The 16,615-nt window shown below is 38.1% G+C and overlaps 1 protein-coding gene across 2 annotated transcripts in view; it reads left to right on the plus strand.

Moving 5' to 3' along the window:
• ARHGAP10 (Rho GTPase activating protein 10) overlaps nt 1–16,615 on the plus strand; it is a 154,392-nt gene that overhangs the window by 60,375 nt on the left and 77,402 nt on the right. For both annotated transcript variants that reach the window (XM_065688430.1, XM_065688436.1), the window contains exons 5-10: nt 498–599; nt 3,647–3,757; nt 6,025–6,129; nt 10,622–10,751; nt 12,413–12,519; nt 14,128–14,222. In XM_065688430.1, the coding sequence (XP_065544502.1) occupies nt 498–599; nt 3,647–3,757; nt 6,025–6,129; nt 10,622–10,751; nt 12,413–12,519; nt 14,128–14,222 (650 nt within the window). The remainder of the gene's footprint in view (nt 1–497; nt 600–3,646; nt 3,758–6,024; nt 6,130–10,621; nt 10,752–12,412; nt 12,520–14,127; nt 14,223–16,615) is intronic.

The following is a 16,615-nucleotide window of genomic DNA, read 5'->3' on the forward strand; positions in this document are numbered from 1 at the left end:
CTTCGTATGGCTTTAAAAATCAAGAAATTCTATGGAATATGGAGCTGTATTTCCTTTGGGTTTTGAATTGTGGAACTGTTGGAGCTTTTTCCCTGGAAAGTTTTTTGGGTTTTGGGGGTGTTTTTTTTTTTTGGGGGGGGGTGTTCTTCAGTAAAACTGATATTTCCCTTCAAGTCCTATATTGAAAAACAAGATGTGGATGATTCCTAACAATATTGAAAAAAATGCAGTAAATCATGCAGGTGGTTTTCTGGGGCTTTTATAACTTAGAAGATGTAGGCGTGTGTGTGATAAGCTTCACTGTAATGATGCAATGGGATTTTCATTTCAAGTTAGGCTTTAAATGAATTTGAGAAGTGAGTTGGAAACATACTTTTCGTTTAGGAGCTGTGTCAGTTTGTTTCTCTTTGTTTCTGATAAAGTAGAATTTTTGAAAAAGAAAAGCATTTCTTACATTTTTTAGGTATAAATGAATGTTACTTTGTTTCTGTGTCTAGGAGGAAAAGAAGAAGTTTGATAAAGAGACAGAGAAGAACTACAGTTTGTTAGAAAAGCATTTGAACTTATCAGCTAAGAAGAAAGAGCTACAATTACAAGAGGTATTGTTGCCTTTTTTCATGCATGCTAAAAGCTTTTGAATAAGTAAATACATTTTATGCAAATATGAAACCAGCGTATGTAGTGGTGAAAGAAAAATTTGTCATAGGTTGATATTTCGTAAACTTAGTGGTTTACCCTTACTGTTTTGTGAATCGAGGACATTACTTGGTATGTGTAAGAAGCACTGAAAATCATGTTAATTTTTTTATACAGTTAATAGTAAAGTGCAAGTATATTATGAAAAACTCCATTTCTTATGAGGCTTTACCATATTATGTGATTTGCATTGCATTGTATGTATTAACTAAGTGTCCTCTGTTAATGCTTTTTGCAAAGTTCAGCAACACGTGAATTCTGGAAGGAACTGGTTTTGTGCTTTTTCTTATGTTTTGAAGATCTGTTTTTCTCAATCAATGCTACAAAAAAGTTTGTTGACGATTTACAATTTAAAACCAGATCTGTTTTGCCTGGCATTCTTTCTGTCCCTGTGGGTTTATTATACATCATCCTTATTTGTAATAGCTTTTATTTCAGGAGCAAAAGCAAAGTAGTATGTGAGAAGACAGCAGAGAAATCTTGCAGAAACTTGCTCTGAGCAGGGTTTTTTCCCAGAGAAATGTAATTATGTCAGAATTATTAATGCTCTGTCTATTAATACCTTGTATCATTAAACACTTAATGTTTTCCTCAGAGAACTTTATTCTCTGCCCTCTAACCCACCATAAATAATCTATCCCATTTCTCATTAAAAATGGTTAATGTAGCTGGCAAGTTAGCTGGTAGCTTAGGAGCTCTGATTGTCCTTGAGTTTCATTAGAATGTTACTTCTCCATACGGTATTTGCAGTGTACTTCTTCATAGGCATAAAGAAGTTTCTTTTGGGCAGCTGAGTTGCCTTGGTGAAGTTAACAGGCATTGCTCATGTGTCAGGACCTGTACTTTAATCAAATTGGTCAGCTGCTAAAGAACCTGATGCAGACAAAATAAAAAAGTATTAATTATGATCTTTTACTTGAGATGATATCAAGAACCGTATTTCCAAATCTGAAACGAGACCTAACCTCAATGGAAAAACACAAAATGCTTGCGAGATTCATTTTGAAGCTGTGTCAAATATACTTTTGATGTTTGAAAGCATTTGTGAAGACTAGAATGAGCAAATAGGTTTATTTTAAATGTCCTTCAAAGTTTCATGAGCCAAAATTCTGAAATTCTTCAGTCAGGCTCTTTACCTTGTGCATCTGATTTTGAAGTACAATTGTGTAAGCAATTAAAAAAAAAAAAAGGACTTGCAACATGTTGTCATAGTTCTAAATAGGAAAGCTGTCTTGCACATGCGTAGAAAATAGGTGTATATAATTGCATGGGAGCTTCTTAATTTAGTATTGTACGTGGCTAGTTCTGTCAGTTCCTGACTGGAGTAAATAAAGGATACAGGTATAAATTTGACAAGAATTTGGTGAAAAACATGCCATATTGTGGCGTGTCTTACATTAATGTAGCTTTTGACTGTCCTAGTGGAGGAATATTCCTGAAATTTCACTGAGGTACAGTGTGTGTCTTATTTCTGTATTTCTTCGGCAGTACACAGGGGAATTAAGAGGAATTAAAATGGTTGTGTTGGGTATTGCATTCTTGGAGGGGGCAACCAAAACAATAAACAACAACAACAAAAAAAACGACAGCTAGAAACAGGCTTACGTGGGGCTTTGATGTATATAGCTCTTACTGTCAATTAGCCAGGTGTCCTGGTAGACCCTCTTCACAGTCTTTCTATGGTGTCGTGATATCCTTCAGTACATGTGTATATCATCAGAAGCTTTCCTAACTTCTCAAACAAATCCTCTGTTTTGTGGTTTATAGGATGCATCAAAATAGCCTGGCTCTTTGAAACACCTTTTCTTACTATTGTGCATATCAGTGCTTTATTTGTTTAATGGTATTTGTTGTCATGCCCCTTTAATTGCTGACAGACTTCTAGCACAGAGCAGTCAAGAATGTCTTAAGGCAAAACTGTCTTAAAGCTAATCTGATTTATCCTCTTAAGGCATAGCAGTCGCTGTTCTGCCTGAAGGATATAGTCTCAGTATTTAAGAGATCTGTGATAGTAAGTCTGGTCCTTTCACCTACCCCTTTCTCTGTTGCCCTTTGTAATTTAGTGTAGATTTGCTAAGTCTTGGGCAAAGACTTAATGTTAATCACTTAAGAGTATCCAAGTGTAGCATTTCTTAAATGTATTTTAATAAAGTTTTCTGTTACTGAGTTCTTGAAGTTTTATAACTAAAGAGGCACATGGACCTTAAATAACAAGTTCACAAAATAATACATATGCTAGAAAGGTAAATATTTATGTAGAGATGAATGGTAGCTGAAGTATAAGTGTTCACTGCCAGTATGGTGTTGGCATTTCAGCAAAGCTGAGCTAAAAATCAGCTGCAGCTAGCAGGGCTGCATTTTTAAGTATTTGGTGCTCTGTGGAAACTTGGGAAGTATCTTAACCACAAATGAGCCTTTTTTTTTTTTTTCTTTTATTACTTCTCTTGCCAGAGTGAACATAGGTGTGGGATGGGTACAGTAGCATTCTGCTATTTACAGCAGTTATTTGGGTTCTAGAGTAAAGTCTGAAGTACCAGCAATGTGGTTTTCAACAGTAACTTCTTCAATTTGACTGGAAAGATGATTTCCCTCTTTTCTAACGGAAGACGCTGCTAGCTCCCTTTCTCTGGGCAGATACCGTTTCAGTGCTGTTAAAGCAGTGTACAAGAAACTGCTCTAATATATTTGACTTGGATTTTGTAGAAAAGAAGCTTGAAGAGGTATTATTGGAATGCTTCTGAAAAATTAGCCTCATGATTCAGAACAACATATGTTATCTAGTAGAAAGAAATGGCTGCTGCCATTTGAGAGTACATGAATGGTGTAACGGAACAAATCCCAGCTTGGAGAAAATTATCTTATCATTTGCCACTTGTATGCTATACATGTGTCATTTTGAAGCTGTCTGCAAAATGTCTTTGAAACTTCATTAGGTGTATTCTGTGTGCAGGCAGATAACCAAGTGGAGCAGAATAGAAAACACTTCTATGAGCTATCCCTCGAGTATGTATGCAAGTTGCAAGAGATACAGGAGCGGAAGAAATTTGAGTGTGTGGAACCTGTAAGTATCAATGAAATCAGCCTGTCCTGTCATTCATAAGGGGTGGAGAAGGAATGCAATTGGACAAAAGCCAAGGAGCTCCGTTTTCTGGGAAAACACATGCACTTGTGTGACTTAACAGAATGCAAAGCGCTCTTGTTACATCTGTGCAAATTGCTAGTACAGATATGCTTAACCAGGCATCTCAAAGCTTACCTCAGTAGTTACAGTTCATTTGAATACACTGTTGGTTTCCAGAAAATGTGTGAAATGTTGCACTGCAGTACATGCAAAAAACATGATTTGTGGTATGAGATGGAATAGAGGATTCACAAAGATGATGTTAGGGTTAGACTTTTTGCATCTCTGTCTTTTTTTAACCACTGAAGTGTTATTCCTGACTAATGTAAGGAATTTTGCCTTCAATATGAAGGTTGCACTTAGAGGCCTGCTAGTGGAGAATGGCAGATATATATCAGAGTGTGCTGCTGGCTAAAAACCTCATTATCAGGTAGTCTGATAAGGTTGATTTCAATTGCAGTTGAATCTGTGTAGAAATCAAAGGGTTCTACTGGATTTTAGTGGAAATCTACCATGCTGGGGGAGGGACTCTTCATTAGGGACTGTAGTGGTAGGACAAGGGGTAACGGGTTCAAACTTACACAGGGGAAGTTTAGATTAGATATGAGGAAGAGGTTCTTTACTGTGAGAGTGGTGAGGCCCTGGAAAGGGTTGCCCTAGGAAGCTGTGAATGCTCCATCCCTGGCAGTATTCAAGGCCAGCTTGGACCTTTGTGATTGGCCTTTGGTGACATGGTCTGCTGTGAGGTGTCCCTGCCCATGGCAGGGGATTGGAGCTAGCTGATCTTAAGGTCCTTTCCAACACTAACTGTTTCATGATTCTATGTGCTGAGCTGGCTTATTTAAATCTCTGAGAAGAGCTTATTCTAAAGTTTTCTAAGCGCGCATTAGATCTGAAGTATAAATGAAATTTTGTGAAACAGAGAATAGCAGTAGTGAATTAAAGGGAGGATAGGTTATAGAAGTGATCTCCATTCACTCGTATTTTGAAGTCTGTGGTTTTGGACCAAGTCTGTCCTCTTACTTCGATATGGTTATTTTAATGTAATAATGAAAATAGTCCCAAATGACCCTAATCAAAGTAGTCGGTCATTATGGAGTTAATAACCTGTGTATTTTAATAATATATTAATAATGTATTAATATAACGTAACTTAGTTTATTCCTGCATGAAAGTGAGAATAAATTGCTTTAAATATATTAGTATTGAGAATTTTTTTAATAAATACAAAGCTTTGGCTTCAGTTCTTGTGTTTCAAAGCATTTGAAGTTTCCTCAGAGACAGCCAAATTATGTGTTTGCAACATGTTTCTCCCTTTCCTGAGTGCTCCCTCTGGATAGGGCTGAGCTTTGTTGCTCAATTTGTATTTGAAGTTTACACTAGGGTAATAAACTGAAACTAGTTAGTACCAAATTCTTATCCTCTTTCTCTTTCATAATATTTTAAATTGATGTGGATTTTTTATTTGTTTTTTTTTAATATGACTTCAGACTTTATTAAATACATTCTTTGGTTTATTCACTTTATTAAAGAGTTGTTCTTTCCTGTGTTACTCACTTCTTTCCAACAACCTAACCAAACAGGAGAGGTAGACAGTAGTGTACCTCACCCTGTTTCAAATATTGTGTAACTCCTTTATTCTTTTAAATTGAAACACTGAAGTCAGAAACTGTAATGTGGATCATTTACTGATTCTGACAGAGGGTCACATCTGAATACAAAAAGTAGTGATGGGTAAAGTTACTGAGGAAAAGGTTCTCTCTTTGAACAAACCAGATGACTCTTATGAGAGTTATCTCAACATGGTCTTTAGCTAGGTAGGGGATTGACCAGGGAAAAGGTGACTAAATGACAGAATGATCATTACCCCTTATGCACAAATATTTATTCCAGACATCATTGGTCTCTGAGCATCTGCAGGAAAACATTATATAGGAAAGTTTGGGAGATAGGCAAATATACATTGCTTATAGTCAAATTTATCAAGATCAGTTACGAAATTCCAGAGACAGGACTATCCAAACATCTCTATATACCTAGTTGATAATTTGGGTCAAAGTTGTTACTCATAAATGGTAGGTATTAGTGGAGATTTGCTCTATAAGAATCATTTTGTCATCTCTCATCTTGCCAAAAAAGGCTATGTGTGTCAGTTGTATTCTGGTAAATGGAGTTTTTAATTCTAACAAGTCTTGTTTGTATTTCAGGTGCTATCATTTTTCCAGGGTTTGTTCACTTTCTATCATCAAGGATATGAACTTGCTAAAGACTTCAGTCATTACAAAATGGCCCTGCAGATAAATATACAAAATGTAAGTTGAGATTGATATCTATGCCTTCCTAATATTTTAAGCAAAATCGTACACTTCAGTTACTGTACGTACAGTAATTGCCAATACATTCATCGATTAGGGCGTTGCCTGTGAACTTCGGGTATATAGTGCCATCTCCTGGCTAATCAACCGCATCACTGAACAAATGATCGCTAATTCCAGTGAGTTTTTTGTTATTTGTAATACTCCTCTAAAAACCAAACACCAAATAAAAGGCACCTGCTACTTTTTCTAGTTTTTACGGAAACGTAACACAAGGATTATCATGAAAGAGTTTAGCAGTGAATTAAGTCTGTTAAAATACAACATACAACACTGGAGAATTCAGATGGGTGATGAAAGGTCAAGGTTCTCAGTATTTTAGGTGTTTGTCTAGAAGCAGCCCTTAGGGCAAGAATGTCTTTACACATCCCTGTTGGCTTGGGGTGCAGGGCGACTCTGTGTTCATACCCACATTGTACTTGACAAAGCAGTGTGTTCATCCAAGAGCAGGCTAACCAGGGCCCGCCACTGGTTAGCAGACCCTCCCACCAAATTGCCCAGTATGATATGCTCAGGACTGGGAGAGCAGGAGGCAAGGTGACAGACAGGCTGAAGCAATGTGGCTGACAGTCACTAGTCATGGTCTGTTTGCTTTCTTGAGATTTGTTGAAGAATAAAACTCTCTCAGAGGAACTTGGATGTGCCAGAGGCCTGTTGGTAGGGAACAAACCATGTATGTTAGTGTGAATGAGGAATTCATGATGGTGTGTCTGTTCTGTTGACCTCTAAGGGCACATGGAATTAAGACACTCGAATTGCTTCTCAGAGGTTGCAGCCTATTTTTAGAAATGGCTTAACTAGGAGGCAATAGGAGGTGGGAAGGTGGAAAGGCGGAAGAGAGGATTATGGTTCTTGTATTACATAGTGACATGATTCATGTGTCATGATACCATTCCTTTAATTTTTTTCTCATACGTTTTAGTCTCAAGTTTCCTTTTGAGCTGTTGTTTGGTTTGGGTGGGGGAACTGAGTAGTGGTAACTTCATAAGCAGACTTCCATAGAAGTTAGTGCTTCTGGAAGAAATTTCAGGACCAGCTTGGTTCTCCCTTGTGCTTAGCTTAACATAGAGAAGCAGCATGGAGCTGCAGTGAATAGAGGAGATCTGATTAAAGATGAGAAGAAATGAAACATGAGAGGGAAGCTGTGGTACAGTTTTGAATAGCTGGATTTCAGATTAGAGATGGAAAAGAGCCAGTGAAGTGGTCTGAAGAAATGATGAGCAATAACAAGGCAAGCTAATCTCAACAGCTGCATTTTCAATTGCCTGAATGGCATTATAGTGTGCTCCATCAAATCCAAAAGAGATGGAGCATTACAGCTCAAGGTTTATGAATAGGTGAAAAGATTTCAAAAAGCTGTAGAGAGAAAGGAGGCAAAGTTTAACAATTATCTGAGGTAAGAGAAGAACAGAAGGAAGCATCTGAAAAGATCGTGAGAGGACATAAAACATTCACCTCTGTGTTGAAGATGAACAGAATGCCTCAAAGTTAAAACTAAGGCTTGGCTGTGGTACAGCTGAGCTGCTGGCAGGACACTGGATTGACAGGTTAGAAGTTGAAGGGTACAAGTTTCAGTAAACAGAGCCTCACTGGATATGGAAGCGATTTGAGAGTTGCCAGTACAGCTGTAGTAATTGCACCCATTTCATTCAGGTTGTCTTTATTCTGAGAATTATGCTGTGGTTTTTCTCCCCACACCCTGCCCCAGACCCTGCCTTCTCACACACACCACACACACCCCCCCCACCCACCAAAAAACGAACTAAAGAATTAAAAAACAAAGAAAAAACCCAGCCTTGTAGCTCAAGCTCTAGTAAACTGATTCTTCCAACAGTCTTTTTCTCTTGTATCTTCAGCTGGATTCCCCTTCACTCCTCTCTTTTTGTGCCCAGCCCTGCACAAGGATCCTTGCAGACTTGACCATGCTCTTGTGCCCTGCAAGCAAACCTGGCCTTCCCTGGGAAGAGGAGGTGTAGCCATGCTGATGCAGCAGCTGTGGTTAACCCCTGGTTAAGCTCAGCTTTTGTCACAGCACAAAGGCAGATAGAAATTTTCTTGAGGTTTCTGGAACCTGTGGTGCTCCATCCTGCCATTCCCAGGGTACCTGTCACACACTCAGGTTTGTGATCACTGCACAGCTAAGACAAAAGTCCTGGCAGGATCATTTAAAGCATCTAACTTTAGTGATCAGTGCTCATATAGGAAGGTTTAAATGTGAGCACTCTGTCACTATAAGTTTTTTGCCTTTGTCCTGAGTGCAGAGTATAATTTTTTTTTTTAATGCAGCTCTTCTAGGCAATTATGAAAAAGAGCTTAGAAAATTGCTTGGAGCCTTCGTAATGGGTTTATGTGCAGGGCCTAACTCCAGAATTTGCAAGCAGATGTGACCTGAAATTGAGATGATGGATATGGGGAGGGTTCACAACAGTGGTTTTGCCTGGAGGTACGACAAAAGTTGTTCTTAGTCATCATCTAAAGAATATCTTCAGCTTTCCTTTATAAAACATATGGGTATGGGTGGCTACTCTGACCAGCTTGCATACACTGTGTTTGTGCCCATGAATAAACTCAAGCATAAATGTGGAATTTGAATGTACAGATGGCTAGTCAGGAGCATAGTGTTAACTGTGTACAAGAATGGACACTTGTTTATACTCATGGTGTATTTGTCAGTGCATGCAACTCTATGCTGGTCCTGAGTTAAAAAATAAAACGGGTGAGGCAGCATTTTAAGAAGCTCATCCATTTTCAGAAAAAGTAAAGGTGCTCTCAAAAATCAACAGGACACACCAACATGCATCTTGGAACGATGTGCTTTCCTCAAAATACATGTATCAACTGGGGAAAATACTAGCTCAGAATTTACATGTGTGTTTTGAATTCATGGAATTTGGGCAAGCAGTTATGGGGGAGAAAACTAGGTATTACTGTGATTGTTTTGGGGTTTGTATTTGCTTACTGGCCAATTGCTAGTGCTTTTCAGACCAAACAAGAATTTCTTATGTCAGGTGTGAGCCGCTCTGCGATTTTGTGTAGTCCTGTTGTGTAAGTTGTGGATGGTGTGATTACTTTCTGTTTTTCCTAATATTCTAGTAAGTATTTCTCCTGTGGTTGTTTGCAAACTTTGGGATGAGTGACATTCAGGAATAATAATAAACTGGACTTTATTTTTGTTCGCTTGTTTTTATGCTTCTGCTGGTATGTGATCAAAACTTTTGACATGTATATAGTCTCAATGTGTAGTCATTGGTGAGCTTCCTGTCACTTTTTTCTCAATAACCACAGAAAATCCTCTCCTCTCTGACAACTAATATGAATCTCATGAACTAAGCCAACATTAGTAGTAATATTTTATAAGGAAACTTTAATATTCAAATCCAAAGTAATTTTGCCCTCAGTATTTCACTTCTTTCAGAGCAGGCCAGCTCGTTGGTCTAGAAATCTACTCTGGCAACAGACTGCCTTGGGCAGGGGCAATAATTAATTTATTACCAATCAAATCAGAGTATGATAATGAGAAATAAAATCAAATCTTAAAAACATCTTTCTCCCACCATTTGTTTCTTCCTAGGCTTTAGTCCCAGAGTCTCTACCTCCTCCCCTCCATCAGCACAGGTAGATGGGGAATGGGTGCTGCAGTCAGTTTGTCACATGTCCTCTCTGCTCCTTCCTGCCCAGGGGGGGACTCCTCACATTCTTTCCCTGCTCCAGCATGGGGTCCCACTCAAGGGAGGCAGTCCTTCATGAACTTCTCCAGTGTGGGTTCTTCTTCACATGGATTGTTCATGACCTGCTCCAGTGTGGGTCTCTTCCATGGGCTGAAGTCCTTCAGGAGCAAACTGCTCCAGCATGGGTCACAAGTCCAGCTAGCAAACCTGATCCAGTGTTGGCTCCTTTCTCCACAGGGCTACAGGTCCTGCCAGGAGCCCGCTCCAGAGCTTCCTTCCAGCATCCTGCTCAAGTGTGGGGTCCTCCATGGCCTGAGGGGCACAGCCTGCCTCACCATGGTCTTCACCATGGACTGCAGGGAAACCTCTGCTACAGCACCTGGAGCACCTCTTTGTCCTCCTTCACTGACCATGGTGTCTGCAGAGCTGTTTCCCTGTCATGTTCTCACTCTCCTGTCTGGCTGCAATTGCACAGTTTTATTCCCCCTGCTTTAACTCTGTTATCCCAGAGGAAAACAGAGAGCAACCACTGTTGCTGATGGGCTCGGCCTTGGCTAGTGATGGGGTCAGTCTTGGAATTTGCTGGCATTGGCTCTTCTGGGAATAGGGGACGCTTTTTACACAAGCCTCCTTCTGTAGTCCCCCTGCTACCAAAACCTTTCTACACAAACCCAGTAAGTTACTATAACTCTTGTCTGTCAGGAAGAGTAAGTCTTTCTTTCACTCTCTCTCCTAAAGGGTTTTTGCTGTCTTTGTTTTAGACACGAAATCGTTTTGAAGGAACAAGGTCAGAGGTAGAGGAGCTCATGAACAAGATCAGAAGAAATCCACAGGAACATAAGAGAGCAAATCACTTCACAATGGAAGGCTATCTCTATGTACAGGAAAAAAGTAAGATGTATTTTTGTATTCCTGTAGTGCCCATATTGTGCATATAGGCAAGTCTTATTTCTACAGGTAACATGAGTACGTAAAGAATCTACAGTTTATCAGTCAGCTAAATAGATGTTCAAAGCCTTTAATGGCAGTGTTATTGTGGCTCATAAAAAGAGCATGATGCTGTGTGTCAGTTCTTAGCAAAGGTGATGGAATTAAGAGAAGTTTTATTTGACCAAAGGATGTATTTAATTTTATTTTTAATCCCTTACTAATGACCTCCACTAGGACTGTCAAACATTTGTTGTAGTCAACAACATGAGTTGTCAAATTAACCTCTGAAAATTGGGCTAGTCTTAGTATGATGAAATTGACTGTCATTTCCTTGATTCAGTGGCATGCTTTCAGTACCTAATTGTGATCATGGGGTCAAATAAAGCAGGCTATATACTAGGAAGCAAGAGTTGAAAATCTTGCTGTGGAATGTGCATGTCACACAAATCATATCTTGTCAATGCTTTGCGTCAATCGTCCTCTTTCTAGTAAGAAAGCCAAATAAAGGGTAGAGCTCTTAGCCCTCAAGGAATGGCCACAGAGTAATTTATTTTTGTGGTTTTTTGTTTTTTTTTCCTTTTTGTTAATTAAACATTTTGCATAAATTTGTGTATTTCAGTTGTGCCCTTACAGAAAGTTTGCTTATTCCGATGAGAGATTTTACTTTTATGATATTTAATTGATTATTGTTTAAGTAAAGACTTCTGTAAAATGCTCACAAATTGAAGTCTGTACTACATTCTTGATGGTAACATTGGTATTACATATTACATCATTCGGAAGTAAGTTTTAAGAGAGCTAGCAAAAAAAAAAGAGAAAAAAATCATTATTCTGTGAGATCAGTTCCCTGGTCTTGGTCATAATGAGCTTTGGAATCAGCTGAAAGGATGTGGGAGAGATTGGCATACCTGAAGCTGAGTTGGGGAGGAGCAGGGCAGTGAGGCTGTCCAACTGTCCATATTAGGAGCAGTGAAATCCTCTGTTAGCTTGAGCCATTTGTAGAAGGGCTTCTCTGACGCTCTCCGAAGTCCTTCAGAGCTGAAGATTCCTTAGCAGACTTTCCTTTTTAGAAAAAATAAATTAATAGAAGTGAGGAGATACAGAGGATCAGAATACAAATTTTAACAGTTAACATTATGATGCAAATCTATATCAAGGGGGCTGGGCTCATAAGTGGGTGTAGTGTGTGCACTGATGAATAGTTTGGACTGAGTTGTGGTGTCAGAAAATAGGATCAGACCTTCATCAGTAGGTCATGTAGAGCTTGTGTTAATCTACAGCTCAAGTTACCAAGTATAAAACTAGGTTTCCATGGTCTGCCTAAATAAGATTTCCAAGGGATGTTTATTTTGTAGAGAAAAATTATTTTGTCTATAGCAGTGAGACAAATATATGCTCCATTTGTCATTAAGCATAAACGCGAAATACATGTATCATTTTGTAGAATAGTAAGCACTGGTTAACATTTGTATTGTTTTCTATTATGTTCTTAATTCATACCTTTGTTTTAAATACTGCATTAGGAATTAAATGGGACTTTTAAATATCATTTTGGAAAGCAGGAGAAGAAAGCACAGGAACTGGAAAAAGTACCTACTGTTTAATGCTTCTGTGTTATGTAGGGCCTGCTCCATTTGGTTCCAGTTGGGTGAAGCACTATTGCACATATAGGAAAGAGACAAAGAAGTTCACCATGATCCCATTTGAACACAGATCAGGAGGAAAAGTTGTAAGTATATTTTTATAGTCTACTCTTATATTTGCCCTTTATCAAGATGAGAGGATGTGTCAGATAAGATGTGTCAAGTACTTTCCCTCCCTTACCCCTTTTTTTCTCCATACTATTCAGTCTGCCATTTAAGGACATTAACTTGAAGTAATGGATGGATGAATAGATAAGAATTCTGCAGATTTTTCAATTGTTTCCTTTTAGAAGACGAGAGAACATGGTGCAGATAAAATGCAGAGTTTCCGCATTTGAGCTCTGGTTTACCCATGAGGCGTTAAACTTGTTAAACTATAAATCAGGAAATTTTAAGAGACTTAGAAATTTCTTTCTTACATGCTTCAATCAATTTTTTCTCCCAGAGGTTTGAGTACTAGAAGGGGGGCTAGAATTGAGAATTTTAATAGGAATATAATTCGTACTGACAACTGAATGTAACTTCAGATATCTTTGATAGCATCTGAAATATTCAAGACCCAAGACTGTTGATCTTTAAATGGCTTTAATTCCTGTTGAAATAATCGGGAATTGAGGGCACTCGACACCTTCAGAGATGACGTATTAAATAAGTGCATTAATATGGATGAAATGCATTTTGTTGCAAGGAAAAAAAGATCTCCAAAGATGGAAAATAATGCTTGAGTCAATATTCCTGTTAATGTACACCCTGCCCTATCTTCAAATTCGGTTAGAAAATCATGTTGTTGGAATTTTATCAGGGTATTATATCCTATTAGTTTGAGCAGAGGGGAGATGTCTTTCATTGTTTTGAGGGCTGTGTATATTTACAAATATATTGGTTTTGGAAGAATCTTTCAAAAGCTATGGAAAATCTGCCATACTGAAAATTAGTGGCATTTGGCTTCCTTAATCATTTCAGTACTTCTGTGATTTTTTTATCCTGATTTACTCTAATTATAATAAGCTATTTTAGTTAATATAGTATGTGTCTAAGCATTCGGCATTCTAAAAAGCTTATGAAGCCATTTTGCTGTATTAAAAGATCTCCCTTTTTAAAACCCACACAATGTGATTACTCCTTCAGTGACAACTTCCCGTATCTGGAGATGTTGACTAAGACAAGAAATAATTAAAATCTACAGTGAATCCTGATTAAATCTGGTACAGCTCATGCTGTGTTCACAGATGAGTTTATTTGATTTCTGAATACTTACGGATAAAATATGATTCTAGTGTTGGTTGATCTTGAAGAAAGGGCTGGTTCTGTAAGCCAGATAAAAGATAGTAAAGGATTGTTCTTTGCCATAAAATGGGACTCATTGTGTGCATGTACTGTAACATATGCAAGATATTTGTAGCAAAATATTTTTGTTAGTTTAAATGACTGTGGTAATATGTCATGCTGTAAAGTACAAGGTAAAACGGGCTCAATATTTTTGTATTTATGTCCTATAAGTGACCATGGAATTTATATGCTACTGTGCAGAGACCTGAATGGCAACTGTGAGCAAATTCCTTTGCAAGTGTCAGTTTTCAGTATAGCTTTTGCCATTATTTTAGTGTAAATTTATCTTACTTGGTTCGTATAGCTGATTTACTGAAACTTTTAATTACTGGGTCAAACATATAAAAACCTCTTTCTTTTCACAGGGTGATGTGGAACTCTTTGTCCTTACTTACTGTACCAAAAGAAATATAGATACTATAGACAGGCGATTCTGTTTTGACTTAGAAGCTTCAGACAGGTAAGCTCATGAAACACACTGGAAAGGACTCTTCCTAAGTAGTAGTTAACATTACTGTAGTATTACTGTTGTGCTTTGTTCTTATTTTTTCAATGGTCATTCTGCCAATGACCATTGCCAAATGGGCCACTCTGCCAATGGGAAGTAGTCGCTAGAGGAGGAGGCAAGCACTGCCATGGATTTTACTGGATTTAGCTCAGTTGTGTGTAGCAGAATTAGGGAGGGTCTAACCTGAAATGTCTACATTTTATGAACTCACATAAAAGAAAGGCATAGGAAAAATCAGCTATCCTAGTGAAGAAACATGGCTTAAATGGGAGTATGCATAGCTGTAGTGGAAGACTGATCACACTAATAATTCATGCAGTCATGACCATATTGTATCACCAGCCTGCTTTCCAAAATGGCATGTTGCTGGAGGTTTATGTGCTGGATTCTCAGACTTGCAAATAAGAGCATTGGGATTTTGCTTTTTTTTTTTTGTTTCTGTTTTTTTTTTTTTGGTTGCCTTATTTAAAAAGAGAAGAATGGCTCGTTTATTTCACTAAGAGGATCTTACAATTTCTTACAGTTTTGTCAATGTTGTAGTCTTCCTTCATTAATGAAGATGAGAGAATCCAACTTAATAGGCTACTGTGAATAAATGCAACTGTAGTAAAGTTATGTTCTTTCGATGCAGATTGTATCTGTGCAGAATAGGATCATATCTAGCATTAGATGTTAGATATGAATTAGTGGACTGTTGGCTGAGTTGTTGCAACCAACCCTTCTGAGCTATTTTAAACAAACACATTTGCTCCTTACATGTACCATTAAATTATATTCTAATTTATCATGCAGTAGATCTTCAAGTTTTGTAGGATTTAGGGTTTTTTCCAATCGAATTCATAGTGCACTTCACTTTAATGCAGTGCGGCCAATACTGTCAGGCCCCTCTGTCCTGTGATTGCTGGTGGTCTGCAAATATGTCTGTGATAAGGATCATACATGCACATGCACTGTCTTAGGTCAGAGGCTATGCTTGGCTTGCATGGCCAGTCAGACTGGCCTGCCTAAGGCATGCCTGTTTCTCTAACATGCAATGGGCAAAGGAATATGAAACTCCTGTTGCATCTGGAAACTTCCAGCTCTCTTGGCAGATGACAAGATACTCATTTATGACTTGGGTGGCATTTGTCACAAGTCTACAGCATGGTTTGAAATTGCATTTTTGTTTTGAGGAGGATGTGGCTTAGCTATTCTAATACTGTGTCCCAACAGTAAGAAAGGGAGTGAAGATTTATACTTTTGACATGAGCTCCTCTTGGGTCAGTGGATTGGTCAGTGTCAATAACAGATTTTGACCAAAGTCTGGTAAAGTTGCTAAAACAGTACCATGAGAACATCAGTCAAACCCCCTCTGTGTGTCATCTCTGTTCAGTAGGGTATCTGGAGTTTGAAAAGAGATGGATGGAGAGCAGCATTTCCTTGATCCTGCAAAACATTTGTTTTCAATCTCTTCTCTGGTAAAAGTGGGAAAAATCTAATCCATCTTTCTGTCCATCTATAATAGACCAAACTGGTCCACAGTGACCTTGATATCAGACATTTTTCTTTTAGTAATATATGTGTGTAGTACTGAGATGTTCCCATGGAGATTAGCTGTGTGCTGCAGGCCATTAGCTTGTTTCCTTGGTATCAGCTCAGGGCATACTTATCCCTCGGCTTGTCCAAGTTAAAAAATAATGTACAGATTGACGGCTGGCTGAGGGGTTTTCTTTGTTCCTTTGCTGTGAAAGGAGGCAAGATTGTAAAATTGTAGGAAGACCTTTTCAGTAGACAGTATTCAGCCTTGTGTGTGACTTCAGCATAGTTTGGAGCTGGCTGAGAATTTATGGATTTTTCTTTTAAAAAGAAGGCCAAGACTCTTAAAAAAAAAAAATAAAAAATTCTGATACTTATGACTAGAAGGTCTGAGAGTGCTAGGATCATGGCTAAATCTCTGTAGACAGATATTTTTTTCTGGTTTTTGTACTTCATCACGGTTAGTTGATGGTGACTAGGATAAATGGAGATAAATTTGAATCTTAAGGAGACAGCAGATGTCTTTTGGGATAGCAAAAAGATATTCTATTGATAAAGAGCACTATCCTTCTGAAATAATACTTGGATTTTAATTTTACCAATACAGGACAAGGAGGAGAGAAGGTTTTTTTTATCTCTTCTGACTTTAAGTTGAAGACGAATAATGTTTCATGCAGCCTCTAGGTGATACTCTGATACCTTGACAGTTACAAATTTGGTGGAAAAAAAGGGAAGTTTGCCCTTCATAAAAGCAACTTGTTTCATTTTAGTTTTAACTAGTAAAAGAAAGCAGACAAGAAAAAAACAAAATCAGCATGCGAGTTTTTTTT

Source organism: Lathamus discolor, chromosome 1 (assembly GCF_037157495.1).
Source record: "Lathamus discolor isolate bLatDis1 chromosome 1, bLatDis1.hap1, whole genome shotgun sequence".
Taxonomy (NCBI): Eukaryota; Metazoa; Chordata; class Aves; order Psittaciformes; family Psittacidae; genus Lathamus; species Lathamus discolor.